The following is a 17,003-nucleotide window of genomic DNA, read 5'->3' as shown; positions in this document are numbered from 1 at the left end:
TAATTTGCTAATGGATAATTTAACGTTGGTGGTCAGAGCCAGGCCGAGTATTAAGTCAACCTAATTTGTTTTATTTTCTTTCGGACAATAATTAGAAATTGCGGCCACCTTCGTCGGCATTTGGCTCGGGGCGAAATTCGGTTTCGCTGGGTGCGGCCACGTTTGAGTGAGGCCGCACTGACTTAATGTATTTGCAGCAAAACATTACTGAAGGACTTAATCTACGCTATTATTTTTCGTTAATTTTCCTCGCGCGAGCTACCAGCAGTTTTTCGACGGGCAGATGTATGAATGAAACGAGTGAATGAACCATTGGAAGTGTTTGGATTCGTCGGGGCATTCTGTGTGAAAAAATAAAAACAAAAACTAAAATCGGCATTCAACATCTGTTTATTTTTGTATATAACGAACCGTTATAAGCTCCAAAGAATATGAATTGTCAACAGTAGCCATTCTGATACTCATAAAGTTAATGTCTTCTTTTTAAAGTTAAGTTCTAAAAGAAAACTTTACTTTAAACCTGTTAAAAAGAATGGCCAATAACAGTCACCCCGATTTCAGTGATCAGGCGTGCTAAAGCACCACACTCATGTGACGTGAAGGGCCAGCTCAAGCCCAACCCCTGATAAGAATCTAATTTTCTGTGCACAAAGTGGTTGTTCAGAGCCTACTATAATATTTGAGGTCCCTTTGCTTTTAGTCTAGACAAGCACAAATGTGCACATAAATATGTATTAATAAAAGTAAAATTTTTAGATGCTTGCGTGAAAATCAATGCTAATATTAATGTCTATCCCACATAAGGAGGATGTTTCTTCACCAGTGTTTCTACAACATTTTACTCTTTATAACTGAATAGATTTATATTAAAATAATAATAAATTCATTATACGCTAGTCCGATACTCCATGAATGACCAAGTTTATTTGTTTATTACTTTATAATATTCAGCTGCCAAAGTCTAAATGTTCGTCGCAGAAGCGTCACAAAGTCAGGTGTAAAATAGACTATGTATTTGTGGGCATTCACTGCAGACCTTAGCTGCACGAGATTAACTTCCCACATTTTAATGAATTTCATTTACGTTTATTATGTTATCATAATAAATAATAAAGGCACTGCTTAAATAATAGTCACTGGTTATAATCTTACTTAACACGTATGTTATTGAAAGGTCGCAAGTAAACAACCATGCCCGGAAACAAACAGTGCAAACATATTTGCTCTCAATGCAGAAAGTCAGTTTAAATGTACCTGGGCCTTACTTTACCATAGATGAATATTTGTGTACTTAAACTGTTACAGCTTTGTCGGTTCTCGTAACCACACACATTTCTTCTCAGTGTAAAATGACCGTTTCCTCGTTAACTATGCTTGTCCTTTATCGGTGTGTGTAGGTGTAGCGTGTGTAGGTGTAGCGTGTATAGTTGTGTGGTGTGTGGTGTGTGTGTGTTAAGTGTGTGTGAGTATACAGTAAAACCCTGTTAAGAAGTTTTTCAATGGACTGTATGATGAAAACCTATTAACAGGGATAACATCTTAAAAGGGAAATAGTACAGATCATTTGCTACATAAATAAATCACTCAAATGACATACCTACTTAGATTATGCACTATTTGTTGATAAGCTTTTTTTTTAAAGCAGATGTAGATGATTGCTACCGCAAACCTTTGGCAATCATTGTAACAACATCTTACAGAAAAACAAAACCACAAATCACAATCCAGATGCAAGATGTCCATTGTTCCTTTAAACAGTAGCAGGTCAACCAACCTTGGAGCTTGAAGGAACCTATGCAGAATTGCCATGTGGTGTTGTCAAGTTTTGAATAAGCCTCGTATCATGATTTTTCAATACACGTTTTACGAAAAATTTACAGGTGAATATGGTATAAGTCTGGCCAAAATGGAAATCATACCAAAACGATTAAACTAAAATGTGCATAATTTTCTGGAATGTATCAGAAAAAATGGCAGGTTGTGACAATTCCGAACACCTGCCATGCTGTGTCTGAATTGAACATAAATATTTAAAAAAAAATCCCTTTCGGCACGGCCTACAGGAGTAGGTAGATTTAGAAAGTACCAATTCCTTCTGGAAATATTTTGGAAACTTCTATAAAAATTCCGGAACATTTTAAGAACTTAATGTACATACAAATTTATGTTATAGAATATTACAAAATTATTGAGTAAATATTTGCTCAATTTCCATGCAGCGAAAATATTAAGACTATTTTTAACTCAATGTATCCACCATTGAATAACTTTGAATGAATTTTATATTATATGCCAAACAAGTTAATTATATAATTATTTTAACCTTCAAACACTATTTTTCATCTCTTGCAGTAATAACATGGTCGTATAAAAATTGGCTTTGCACCAAGGTTGAAGATAATATTAACATTGTTTAAAATAAATTTGATACTAAGAAATTTTGAATTTTTAAAATTTTAACACCTGTTTTTATGGCAATAATTTGTTTCATCAAAAATTGTTTCAGCCAAGTTAGGATTCATACAATAAATTATAACGGATTTGATAGTAAGTCTATTAAAAAGTGATGATAATTTTTTTACTTTCAAACTTTGTTATCTCTATCCCTTGCAGTATTGGATGGTTGGGTAAAAATTTGTTTTAACAATACCGTAGTTTTAGTCAATATATAGAAAGTTAAACAAAAATAAGAATGTATTCTGTAGTAAACATGGTTGAGAAGATTTATTTATTTATTTTCTTATTCCAACTCCAGGGTTTTTAAACCCCTTGCAATAATGGTTTGTTTTATCAAAAATTGTTACAGACAAAAGTTTTAGATGAAAATTATAAGATTTACAAACAATTTGAACATATTTGATAATGCACCTAATTAAGGAGTTACAAATTTTTTGTCATTCAACCCCTGTTTATTCCACCCCTTGCAGTCATCATAGGTCATATAAAAAATTATTTCCAACAAAAGTTTTAGATAATAATTAAAGGTTTTACAATAAATTAGAATAAATTTGATAGTGTACAAAGTATGGCAATTATGAATATTTTTTTCTTCAAATTCTATTTTTGTATTTTTCACCCCCTTGCAGCAATGGCTCAAAGTATCAAATTGTTTCACAAAAGTTTTAGATAAAAATTATAAGATTTACAAACAATTTGAACAAATTCGATTGTCCCCTTCCTAAAGCAGCTATGAATTTTTTTTGTCTTCCAACCCTTGTAGTTATTGTTAGCCGTATAAAAAATTGTTACAGACAAAATTTTTAGATAAAAATTATACAATTTACAAATACTTTGAACAAATTTGTGTGCAAACAAAGGAAGTAATGATTTTTTTTTATCCTCCAACCTTTGTTTATTTTACCCCTTGCAGTAATGGTTGGTCCTTCAAAAAATTACTTCAGACGAAAGTTGCAGATCATAATTTAAGGTTTCAATAAAAATTATATGACTTACAAACAATCTAAACGGATTCGATAGTGTTCCTACTAAGGGAGTTATTTTTTTATATTTTATGCCTCTATTTTATAACCCTTTACAGCAATGGTTTGTCTAATCAACAATTGTTTTAGACAATAGTTTTAGATAAAAGTTCTAAGATTAGTACATAATTTATACGAATTTGATGTACCTACGAAGGGAGTTACGATTTTTTTTGTCCTCCAACCCTTGTTTTTTCAACCCCTTGCAGTTATGGTTGGTCCTATGAAAAACTTTTTAAAGGAAAAGATTTTGGTATTACTCCTAAAAGTTATAATACTTGCCAATGGATGTGATATTTTCCATATTATGGGAGTTAAAGCTATTTTTCTGTTTTTCAAAAAAACCTACCCCATTTCTACCCCTTTGGTCTGTCTACCCCTTTTGTTGGATATTGCCCACTAACAAACTCAAGATTTTCCACTACAGTAGAGCACCCCTCAACCGGAATCATCGGGGGGAGGTCTATTCCGGTTATGGGAAAATTCCGGTTAAGGGGAGTTGCGGTAGGGCCGGCCTCCCGGCCGGTTGAATGACCTTCATCAAACAAGCTGGCAGGCACGTGTTTCTTATCACTGTGGGTGGGTGCGTGCGTGAGGAAAGAGGAAGAAACAGAGTGATCAGGGGAGGTATTAGGACTACAGCTGCGGTGTTGTGTTACTTCGGTGTTGACGTGCAAGTGATTCACACTTCCGGGAGAGTGTATAGTCACTGCCACGCACAGTTTACATTTCACGTACACAAGAATAACACTTCATGCATCTCGTTTACAAATACAAAGTTAGAAAAATACAGGTAAATGTAGACTGTTTAACCATATATTAACTTATAAATATGTTCATAATACATATTTGTGCACTAAATTTTTGTCTACAAACTGAAAGCATCACACGTTGGAAGTAAATGTTACTCGCTATCACTTGTGTCTGCGTGTGTAGTGGGAGTCGGTGTATATACTCTCGGGTCGGCTGTTTCATCATCACGCTGTTTAGTGACGGGACCTGATAAGATCTCAAACATATCTGTAATGCGAGTTTGCTTTGTTTGCTTTGACTTCTCTCCTTCTAGTTGTTTTTTTAGGAGGTACAGGCTCATTAACTGCTGTTCACTTATGTAGCTTCGCTGCTCAAGTCCCGCTATCAGACGAGTCACGTGAAAAATGCATTCTTCCTGAGTGATTTTTTCTGAAGGTTCGTCTACATCGGAATCTGCACTTTCTTTCACGTCTTCTTTATTCTTGTTTGTGACCATTTCCACAATCTCTTCATCTGTATAATGGTGCATGACGGGAACATCACAGTCAACAGTGAACCATTCCTCAATGTTGTTTTCTTGCAGTTCTGCGATTTCAGGACTGGTTATGGTCTTTGCATACATTATCAGGTCATTTGCCATTGTTTTTTCTTGAGAAATATTGAATCCACGGAAGTCTGCTGGCTCATTTTCATTTTCTTCAGTGAAAATGATTGTCGGCCACAGTTTGTGCCAGGCATTGTTCAGGGTAGATTTAGGGATGCTATCCCAAGCCCTTGCAAGTGCCCACACTGCATCTTTTAAACTGTAATCTTTCTTTATTTCCTCAACAGTTTTGCCACCATTTAGGTCAGTCAGGAATGATCACAGAAACTGTGATCGATAACGGCATTTAAGTGAGCGTAGGATTCCCTGGTCTTGGGGCTGAATGAGTGACGTGCAGTTCGGCGGCAGATAAAAAACTTGCACGTTATCTTTTGACAGGGTTTCAGCTGGTGGGTGGGCGTAACAATTATCCAACACAAGAAATATCTTGCAATCCGGGTCCAAGGCTACGCTGTTGCAGTGTTGCCTTGCCTGTCGAACAAAAATGTTATTGAACCAGTCTGTGGTTATTTTTGTTGTGACCCAGGCTTTCTTGCTTGACGTATATTCTACAGGCATTACCTTGACGTCTTTTAACTTTCGTGGCCGCATACTTTTACCGATGACCAAGAGTTTGATCTTGTGTGTTCCAGCTGCGTTAGACCAACCTAACACTGTTATTCTTTCTTTGCTTTCTTTCATCCCAATATGCGCATCATTAGGTGTACACAAAGTATTTCTCGGCATACACCTCCAATATAATGCCGTCTCGTCTGCATTATACACCTGCTCGGGTGTTAGTTTTTCATCCGACACAAGCTGGGCAAACTCCAGAACATACTTTTTTGCTGCTTCTGCGTCGGCAGAAAGTTTTTCACCACTCAGTGCATAAAGAGAAATTCCGTGCCTTTTCTTAAACTTGTGTAACCACCCTAATGAAAAGTCACATTCATAATCAAGTTTAAGTTCAGCATGAAAAATGTTAGCCTGCTCAGTGAGCATAGGTCCAGAAATGCTTAGTCCCTCGCTTCTCCTTGGTCGGAACCATTCCATTAAAGCTTCATCCAATTCACAACTTTTGCTTGGACGAAGTGTTTTTCGAATCTCCATTCCCGCTTTGGATTCACTATCAACGTAAAATTTGCGCAATTCATCCTTTTGCTTTTTTATGTCATAAACTGTGTACACTCCTACACCATAAAGTGTGCACATCGACTTGACAGAACTTCCGGCATCCAATTTTTTTAACATGTCTATCTTCTCTTGAATGGTCAACATTTTTCTTTGCCGCTTAGCTGTGTCGCAAGAACCCGGAATTTTCCGTTTGACATAGTGAAACAATGAAACTACTTATAACATAAACACCTTTAAAGTAATTCTCGTCCGACGCGAAAACCAGCTGCGTATCGACGCAATGCGCGGGAAAGTCTGGCTATAATTAGCTCTCTGACAGATGTGCGTGCGTGCGCCTAGAAGGCATGTACAGTCAGGCACAAGCAGAAACGCCTCGTTGCAGTGCGGAAATGTTTTGGAAATGTTTTGTAATGAGTTTTTTTTTTTGGGGAAATTTGTTCCGTATATCAGGAGTTCCGTTTGTGGGAATTACGGTTGAGGGCTGCTCTACTGTACTAGATTTTACGTATCGCTTTGGAAGTGATTTGTGAAAAATTATGACAGTTATCGTGTCCACAAAATTGGGATATATATAAAATTTGTATATATGTATGTATATTAGAGGTCTGCGAGTACTCGAAAATCGAGCTCGAGCTGAGTACTTAACTAAAGCTTGAGCTCGGCTCGAAAAAATTGTTAGGCTCGCAAATTTCGAGCTTCAACAGCAGCATGTTATTTGGCCAGAAAGCTTTGTGACTGTGTTTTACTTTTTACGGAAACACAGTAAAACTCGCTTACGAGGTCCCGCATGGTAGGTTTTTCCGTATAAAGCGTTTAAAATGTCCGGGGTCTCATCATTTACGCCATTAAATGTGTGATATAAAGTCCCGTTTAAAATTTTTCTGAAAGTTCCTGTATTTAAATAGTAATGGCGCACGTAAACATGAAGAAAAGACAAATGAACAACAACTTACGAAGAAATATGGATTGTGTACCATAACTACAGTACAAACCCAATAGTTATCTTAAGATAATTACCATAAAAAGAACTAAAGATTCTTTGTAGATACCATAATTACTACAGAAGCATGATAGCTACCACATTTGCACTATAGTTACCGTAACAACGGAGATGTATATTTACCGTGATGGTAATGTAATTTTATTTATGACATATTAAAATTAAAGAACATTATTAAAAAAAAAAGGATGTTAAATTTTGATATGAACGGTTGGCACATGTTGCTAAGAAATAATGCGATCTGAAAGAATGCAGTACTACTACGAAAAGTGAAAAGGATACTAGTGGATTTTTAGGTTATGGCAGTCTCTTTCGTTTTTCAGTAAATATTGGCCGAAAATTAACAAGCGTATCGGAAGTCGGCAGAAAAGCCGATTAAACTAAATATTGGCAAAATTGGCCTTTTCAGTACAGCTCCACATTTGATGACATGAGTAAACATATTTCAGACTTCAGGATATTGAAAAAGACTTAAATTTCCATGTAGGTTTATTATGCGTATGCTTTTTTTGAAAGTGTAAATTGAATTAAGTAAACTGCTTCTATTTTTATTACTTTCAATTGATTAAACTTTAATGACAAGTTATAGATATTTCTGACATTAATTTTGAGGTTAAGCAATTTTACTAAAGCATTCCAGCCACACAGGTTGCCAGCGAGAGACGCTTCTCTTCTGCTGGAAACACCATCTCCAATCGTAGAGCTAATTTAACTCCTGAACGTGCAGAACAAATTATTTTTCTGCATGATAGATTAAAGAACAGAATTTAATACTCTATGACAATCACTCTCAGAATTTGTGTGCTGAAAAGTGGAAATATTGAAACAATGTGAATGTACTTTTCAAACAACATGATTTTTGGTGCTAAGTTTGTTGAAGCTCAGTAAGGACTCCAGAAAAATTGACAAGGATGAAATTATTCCAAAGATATGTTACATTTTCACAAACATATACTTGTAAACTGTGGTTTTGTTAGTTGGATGATATCAGTTACTGATGAACCAATGTAAACAGGTAAGATTCAATGGCAAATTTTTTTTTTTCCCTAGCAGTGCAAAATGTAAATGCACTCTGTAAATAGTTACCCAAAATTAATAAGCCCACTTAATTTTAATACTTTATTCAAACATTATACTAAGTTTAAGGTAAAAATAATTTCCCAGAAGTGTAACTGGACCACAAAAGCTCGAAATCGAGCTTGCTCGAAGCTCGAGAACTTTCAAGAAGGCGCGCTCGAGCTCGGCTCGAAGTAAAATTCTTAGGCTCGCAGACCTCTAATGTATATATATTAAATATGCACACACACGTAAGTTTTTGAGTTGATGATTATTTTGGGGTTTATGGACCATGAAACGAAAAACTATATAAAATTTTTCCGAAAGTTGCACCATGGTAACAGCTACAATATATAGTATTTCTTTGAAATATACCTAACAATTGGAAAAATGTTGAACAGTAAGTCATAATCCTTAAAAATTCATGAATATTAAAGTGGCAAATGTTATTTATGAATTTACAGTGTTGTTCTTGCAAAAATGAACATAATTTGAAATTTTGATTAATTTTTCTTTTTATCAACATTGCATGATGACACAGTTCCATAAAATTTTTTTAACCCCACCTGAAAGTTCGTTGATCGGAAAAAACTTGTAAATTATTCACAGTTACTTTGCTTCCTTAAAATATTAATATAATTATTAAAAACTTCCTTAAATCCGCAGTTGTCTTGAACTCACAGGACAGTTCAAAAACAACATTTTTCATGTTAAAATATAGTTATAAAACCATGTAAATGAAATAAAATACTGCAAAAAAAAATCTAGTCATCCATGCAAAAAGCAATAAAAACATAGTTAAGTCTTTTCTAAACAAAAATAATCAAACATCAGAAAACATTACGATGACACTGAACCTACATAATCACCTGATATACAGTAGAATCTCGTTATAAAGTACATCAATAAAGCCTCAAGTTTTATACTTAGTAATGAAAGTACTTTATTCTGAAAGTTACCTTTAAAACTTAGTATTTTGAATTTTTAAAAATGAAGTAGTAAAAAAATTACTGAACTTAATATAGTAGCCTAAATTCTAGGCCAACATATACAAAATGACAAATGGGTTAAACTATTTTGCAGATATATACATTTATTGGGATAGAATTTCCTCGTCATCTCCTAGGCGAAGTCTCTTGCGACCAGCAGATAAAGATGATTGTTCATACAGTTTAATAATTTTTTCGCGATCTTTTATTATTGTTGACAGTGTAGTGGTAACCAAACCAAACGACCGTGCCACATCTGCATTTTTCCTGCCTTTGTCAACTTCTTTTAAAATTTCCACATTTTCCTTCAAAGTAAACAGCTTGCGTTTCTTTTTATCTTTTTGACCATCCGTCCTGGATAAAATATTCAATCAACAATATTGTTTTCCTCGTGCCACGTCAAACGTAAACAAACCTCTCATCCATAGATAACCATAGCTCCGCACTAGTAACGTGCGTCGAGAGCATGGCTGTGCCAGGCAACATTCCGACCTTCGTGACAAAACAAAGGGTGTCGGCCATGTTGTGACACCAAACAGTTCAAAAATTAACCTGCATAAATTAACATTATTGGATTTTCTATTTTGTAGATAATTAAAAATATAATTTTTATTTAACGTTTGTATCTGCGGTAATTGAAACTTTTAAAACGTGCTCTATAAATAACCAAAAGATGGCACATCTAAAAACAATTGTCTTGAAGAGGGGCGAGACAGCAATCGATTGTTTAGATCGTCTCGTGCACTAAGTGTGTGGTCCATGGAGGAGGACGAAAGGCGCGTTATACTGTACTATGATTCTATGAATCGTTGATACAATGTTGGTTTACGTTTTATACTTGTTAACAATTCTTGAAAGTGATAAAAATTAATCGTAATGTACATTTATATTAAAGAACCCCTGCGCAAAATCAGTATCTATCATGTAAAATTTTCCTGATAACTGGAAAAGAATGGTCGTTGTATTGAAAGGTAGGATACGTTTTTAACGTTAAAGTGAAATATTTTTACATTGTTTACATTGGTGTTTTGAGCGGGAATTTAAAATCATACGTTGAACTGAAAGATACGTTATTCTGAAGTACGTTGTAACGGAATTTCACTGTACTGCCTTACTGGAATACACTGCATACTTGGGATAAGTCAGTTGCATGCAATGCCACAAAGCTCTGAGAGTGGCAGAGGAAGCCATGCTTATTGGATAGTGGGGCTGCCTGGTCACTTGCTTCTTGCTTGGGAAAAGTTTGCTGTACTGTTAGTCTTTCCGGTCTTATTATCGGTAGGGGACAGAGGTCACGCACCTCGATAGATTCTGATGACCAGTTCCATTCCAAAATTCAATGTAACTAAGTGTTGTAGCATTTATATCTTGTTTGGTTTTGGACTTATTACATTTTGCTATACTTCAATAACAATAGACAAAGCAAAAGCTTTAATACTCATGTCTGTTTGAATGCGAGTGGGCTATCACTGCAAAGTTGAATATTAAGCATTGCCTTCCTCTGCCACCATGTAGACACCTTCAACACAACTCCATAATCCCTGAATCACAGTTTGCGAAATCGCTATTGGATTTGACTATAATCACGAATAAGACTTACCACGCTACAGAGATGCGGGGATCTAAGTAGTTCAACTTGGATGTTCCAAGAGCTATCTCTTTATTTTCTTCTTTGTCAGTGGCTTGAAGTTCCAGCTTTGCTAACTGTTCTCGGATGCGGTCCAACTGCTTCTTACGCTTTTCCAGGTCTCTGCAAACCAAAACATGTACAAATACTCATTAGAACAATTTCCATGCTTTAACACCTTCAAATGCTTATGATAAAATAAAATGTGCACATGAAAAAAATGCATTAAAATGCCCAATCACCTACTATAAAAGTTAGTAAAAAACAAACATACATACGTACACCTTTGAAAGACCCAGGATACTACCCTTCTGGCTGTAAATGGTTTAGTAAACACTTTATTAAAGTCTTATGGTCAGACCATTGTTTAGGTATTATGGTATCATTTAAATAACAGGTCTTTATTTCTTTTAAGAAGTATTTATATGTTTGCCATATGTTTTTATAATCATAATTTACATTATTTCATGTTATTTAAGTAATCCCGACAATTTGTTTTCTTTACAGTAAATAAGCCCCTATATGTTATTTTTTATCCCTTTGTTTATTTGTCTGGTCACATTTTTACGTGCTTTCATTTATTTTTTAAGGATGACTTTTTTTTAAATTCGTAGTTGAATGATGATTTCCTTGTGTGTTTTTCTCTCTCCCCATAATTCTTTGTTTGAACTAGTAGCTGTGGTAGTTTGCCGGTTGTGTAATAAATATATATATATTTTGATGAAATTTTTTGTGCTTATCCGGTATCTATGAGAATCGGCCAACATCTATTTTTCATCCCCCTAAATGTTAGGGGTAGTCCACCCCTAAATTTTTTTTTATTTCCAGTTTTTGGTAGGAAATCACCATGGCAACGGCTGTTGTTTTGTTGATGCTTTATTCGTCTCTATGGCAACGGCTATTTCATTGTTAGTGCAGTCCTCATCACCGTTGAAATTTTGCAAGTACTTTAAATATCAAAAATTGCCCTTTTTTTTCAAGTAATGTTCCTTATGTTACGCAGGATGACATTTTCCGAAAATTAGATCCCATAGCATAGGTGGTTAAAACCAGGCAACAGTGGGTACTTTGTCTGCATGAGAACAGTATTTTGCATTGTTCATGCCTTCTGCGTCTCCATGGCAACGGGTATCGCGCGGCAGTGGCGTACCCACAAGGAGGGGCATGTATAATGAGCGGCGCAAGAGTGATCTGCCTGTAGACTGCTGTAGCGAAGTACGGGTACATCAGTTGTACGTTGCGTGCACGAGTCGGGAAACCATCGGTGCTATTCATTTTCTCTCCGGTACATTATACAGCATTGTAATAAGTTTTCACTGAATTTTTTTTTATTTACCATTACTGTAAATGGGAGATGTGGATTATTTTTTTCCCATTAGTATAGCCGTGCGAAGCCGGGTCGGGCAGCTAGTATGTGTATATGTGTATATGTGTATATATATATATATATATATATATATATATATATATATATATATATATATACATATATGTATATATATATATATATATATATATATATATATATAGGGCGTTTAAAGAGTGTGAGAAAAAAAGATGCTGGGAAGTAGGTCAAAAAACTGTTTTCATGTGCCATGATTGACTGATATATTTTTCCATGTAATTTTTTGTTTGATTAAAAATGATGTAACTAGTTTTCTTAATTTTTTCTTGTATTCTCTGTCAAAAAGCCTCCTTGCGAGGGGGAGAAATTTGCATACTGCTATTTTTTATGTGAGTGCTGCGCTGTGCTGTGATTGACTGGTGCGGTCGTGACCTGCTGCTTCCTTCAGGTGGCTGCAGCGTGTAGCCTCGGTCGTTAGTCCTTGTTCCAGTACTGTGCCCAAAGGACATGCGGGGGGTGGCGGCTCACAAATAAAAATATAGCCCGGCAAGATACTTGTGAACCTGCGCAGACTCCAATTTGAGGCGTGATGCACACTACCGTCACGTGATAGCCGCCAGGGGAAGTGGAGGGGATCAGTTACGCGCTTCACTCGGCTGCGTGAGGATTGCGTCAGCGCGGTATGCCGGGACCTGGGTTACACGGTACAACAAGCAAGCCTATCCCATCAACCTCGGGAATTAAGTCGAACCTTATTCCAGGCAGGACGACCCTTGCGAGGACAGGCAAGTGAAATTGTATACAACGTTGCGACGCATCTGAAAGAAAAGAAGTTGCTGTACGGTTTAAAATACAATTTTACTGAAGCGACAAGTGCTGCGATGGGTGTGTCTGAATCAACGGTAAAAAGGATTTTGGCTGAGGGGAAAGAAAAAAGTAAAATTGGTCTGAACTTTTCAACACCTACTGGCAAAAAAAAAAAAAAAAAAAAAAAAAAAAAGGTTAGAAGTCGACGATTTTACGTGTGGTGTTGCGAGGAGAAAAGTGCATGAATTTTACACTGTCAGGAAAACTGTTCCAACTTTAAATAAATTAAAGACGGCTTTGCGAGATGATGGTGTTTTGGACTGCAGTGAAGAATTTTTGAGAAAACTGTTAAAGAGACTGGGATTCCGTTGGACGAAGTGTCAGTCAAGGAGAAGGATTTTGATTGAGAAGCCTGATATAGCAGCATGGAGGGGGCGTTTCCTACAAGAAATGCGCAAGTTTCGAATCGATGGTCGTTCAATCATTTATGTAGATGAAACGTACATCCATGCTACCCACAGCGTTAGTTCTTGTTGGCAATCGGACAATGAGCTGGGTGTTACAGAGCCAATCGGGCAAGGCCAGCGTTTAATGATTGTGAATGCAGGAGGAGAGGAGGGATTTGTACGGAATGCATTGTTGATATTCCGGTCAAAACAAACAACGGGAGATTATCATAATGACATGAATTTGTAAAAATTTTCGAAATGGGTTACACATAAACTGCTTCCAAATTTGCCTGAAAACTCCGTCATTGTTCTCGACAATGCAAGTTATCACAATGTACAGACAAATAAGAAGCCGACTTCCGCTAACACCAAACAAGTGATTCAAGAGTGGCTAAAAATAAACAACGTAGCTTTCTCCTCTGACATAACAAAAGCCAACCTACTATTACTTGTGAAACAAGTGCCCACTTCCAAAACTTTCAAAATTGACGAAATCATTAAAATGAACTCCCACGAAGTAATCAGGCTTCCACCCTATCATCCTGACCTCAATCCGATTGACTTAGTGTGGGGATATATTAAAGGACAAGTGTGCGAAGAAATATCATCCTCACTCGAAGACAAGAAGACATTATGTGAACAGCTGTTTAGTAGCTACTCTAAAGAGCAATGGAAAGAATGCTGCCGGCATGTGGAAAAAATCGAGAATGAATACTGAAACAGTGATAGGTTATTAGATACTGAAATAGATAAGATTATTGTTAATCTTGAAGAATATACAGATGAAGATTCCTCTAGTGAAACAGAAAATGCCAGCTTCACATCAGAATCGGATTAGGTAAATAACATAAAAACTATCTAAGTATTAAAATATTACGTTGGCATCTTAAAATTATGTATCTATAATCAACACGCGGTTTTGCGTCGAACATTAATGACGGAAAAAGTAGTGACAAAACGCAAATTTTCTGTATTTTACCTTTAAGAAAATGATATTTTTACAAAACCCTTAACCAAATGATAATTTGATAACCAAGCCTTCAAAGAAAGAGTAATTTTAACACATGCAGCATTTTTATTTATGATAATATAGTTTTTTCACAGAGAGGTTTTTTATGACTGCAAACAAATAGTGTGACTGTTAGCATGCTGATGTTCTGTTAACTTGAATTATTTTTGTAAATATGTATGTGTTTGAATGATTTGGACATGGGTTAACGATGTAGTGTATTTTCCAGTTGTGATTACATCATGCAGTTCATGTGTTATAACCCTTGTGTCGCGTTCGTGTAAGACGGGCTGACACTCCATCGTCTTGATTTGGAGGGGTCGCCACGCCTTCCCCTCTAGACACTGTCGTTGCGCTAAGGGGCGGTCAAGGGGAAGGCAGACCATGCGCACAGCAATAACATTATAACAGGGTTCTACTGTATATACTTGCCAAAAAGGACAATTTTTGATATTTAAAGTACCCGCAAAATTTTAACGGTGATGAGGACTGCACTAACAATGAAATAGTCGTTGCCATAGAGACGAATGAAGCATCAACAAAGCAACAGCCGTTGCCATGGTGATTTCCTACCAAAAACTGGAAATTTTGATACATTACGCCGCCGAAACTCCCCTTGGGATCGGATTTCCGCAGAATCCGTTCTTAGTGAGCGTCTACATCACAAAATGAGTAACTATGCTAAATTTCAAGTCAATCGGGTGTATAGTTTTAGAGATCTCATGATGAGTGAGTCAGTGAGTGGTATTTCGCTAAGATACAAGTCCTTGTCAGAATTGTAATGGGAGAGGAAAATTATCACCGTAGTACACACTTACCAAGAAAGAGTGCGGGCCATCAAATGTAGTTAACTCGACACTCGACAAGAGAGCACGCGTTACATGCAATCGGCGAGATATCAACATCAATATTCGACTACATGTGCACACACTATAGTCGCCGCACGGTAAGTTCGTACTTTTGGGAAGAACTGTTGAAAAATGGAACTAAGAATATTTGGTTTACTATTGTGCAATTTGTTTGACAAATAAATAAACAAAATAGGACGACATCATTTATCAAGCTATTACGTTTCCGTACGTGTGTATGAATACTGAAATAATTTGTATTTGTTAATTTTATATGTAAGTTTTTAAACACGCGTGGCAACGATATTTATCGGTATGTTGGCTACACACTTGAAGAAATAGAATAACGATAAATATTGCTGAAAATGTTTCACATATGTTTACTTCCAGATCCTGGAGTAATATTGTTTAATATTTACGAAAGTTAAGTTATTTTGTTTACAGATGACGTTGCAAGCTGTTGCGGATGAATCACCTACGTAACTGTGTGTCGGCCCGAGCCATGTTGAACGCTTGTTTTTGTTTGCTCAAAACGACTTCTGATTTTCCGAAAACATCCAGTGTATTTGTGTACTAATTAATTTTCTAATTTTAAAGGGTTGTCTTAATTGTTACTTGTAGTGAACTATTGCTTTTACAGTGTAACTTTGTGTTAGTTATTACGGTTTGTTAGGTTATTAAAATGAATGTAAAGAAGGAGACAGCACGATATTATCGACGTGGCACGAAGAGTTACGATGTTAATAAATACAGGTCAACTGGAACAGGGTGATGTCGCAGAAATGACAGCATTTCTTCTAGATCTGGGCGTCACGACCGTGAAAAAGTGAGTGACTACTTAACACGTTATGAAAGTATGTGCGTGAAAACGTTCCGTTAGGTTGGGGCGTGTTTGTAAAATAGTGTAAAAGTACCTTCCTCGCAGCTTTCTTGTTTTGAATGTCGGGCAAATTACAAACAGACACGTTCTTATATTTTCGTTTATATATTAGGTAATGTCCCACAAGCAAAACATATTAAATGTAAGGGCATGTACACAGATACTAACCTAACATAACCTAGCCTCAACCAACATAATGTAACCTAACCCAACCCAAATGAGGTTTATTTACATGAAAGTAGGTTTGGTAAATTTTGGTTAGGATAGGAAACATAATTGTCAATAATTAGAATGCATTTTAAAAAACTTGAGTAGAAATTCAACTCTACGTAGGTTGTTGTCATGACTTTTTGTTAACACCTGTAACCATAAAAAAATACAGCATTTGAATATATGCTCAGGGTAAATGTGCTAATGTATGCTTTTTAATTACAGGTGTTCTGGATAACGTGTTTAGTGATATGTAATTTCTCTGCTGTGTTTATATGGTAGACACCTGCGAGTACTCGAAATTCGAGTTTCGAGTCGAGTTTTTTAGTAATACTCGAACTCGAGCTCGTGGCTTTTCAACAACTCGAAATTCGAGCGAGCTTTTCTTGCACTGTGCCTATAAAAAAAAGACTCATTATATCGGAATAAAAGTCTTACAGCACTATTATCCTTTACTTTATAATGTAACATGATCGACCGTATACATGAACACATCATTTTTACGTACCCGGGATTTACGAATTTCCGTGATTAATTTTTTTTACTTCTATAATTTTCCGCATAGCATTAATGTATCACTTTCCTGCTTTATGCGGAAGTATTTCCCGCTTTATGCGGAAACATTTCCCGCATTTTACTGTAAAAAGCGTTTAAATTGTTCGGGGTCTCATCATTTACGCCATTAAATGTGTGATATAAAGTCCCGTTTAAAATTTTTATGAAAGTTCCTGCCAGTAATGGCGCACGTAAAAATAAATATGAAGAAAAGACAAATGAACAACAACTTACGAAGAAATATGGATGATGTACCATAACTACAGTACAATTCCAATA

General features: G+C 36.0%; 1 protein-coding gene across 2 annotated transcripts in view; it reads right to left on the bottom strand.

Moving 5' to 3' along the window:
- Positions 1-17,003, bottom strand: part of LOC134527377 (DNA topoisomerase I, mitochondrial) — a 275,543-nt gene that overhangs the window by 19,031 nt on the left and 239,509 nt on the right. For both annotated transcript variants that reach the window (XM_063360011.1, XM_063360012.1), the window contains exon 17: positions 10,595-10,744. In XM_063360011.1, coding sequence (XP_063216081.1) covers positions 10,595-10,744 — 150 coding nt within the window. The remainder of the gene's footprint in view (positions 1-10,594; positions 10,745-17,003) is intronic.

Source organism: Bacillus rossius, chromosome 1, assembly GCF_032445375.1.
Source record: "Bacillus rossius redtenbacheri isolate Brsri chromosome 1, Brsri_v3, whole genome shotgun sequence".
Classification (NCBI taxonomy): domain Eukaryota; kingdom Metazoa; phylum Arthropoda; class Insecta; order Phasmatodea; family Bacillidae; genus Bacillus; species Bacillus rossius.
The sequence above is the reverse complement of the archived record's forward strand: the minus strand, read 5'-3'. Positions and strand labels throughout refer to the sequence as shown.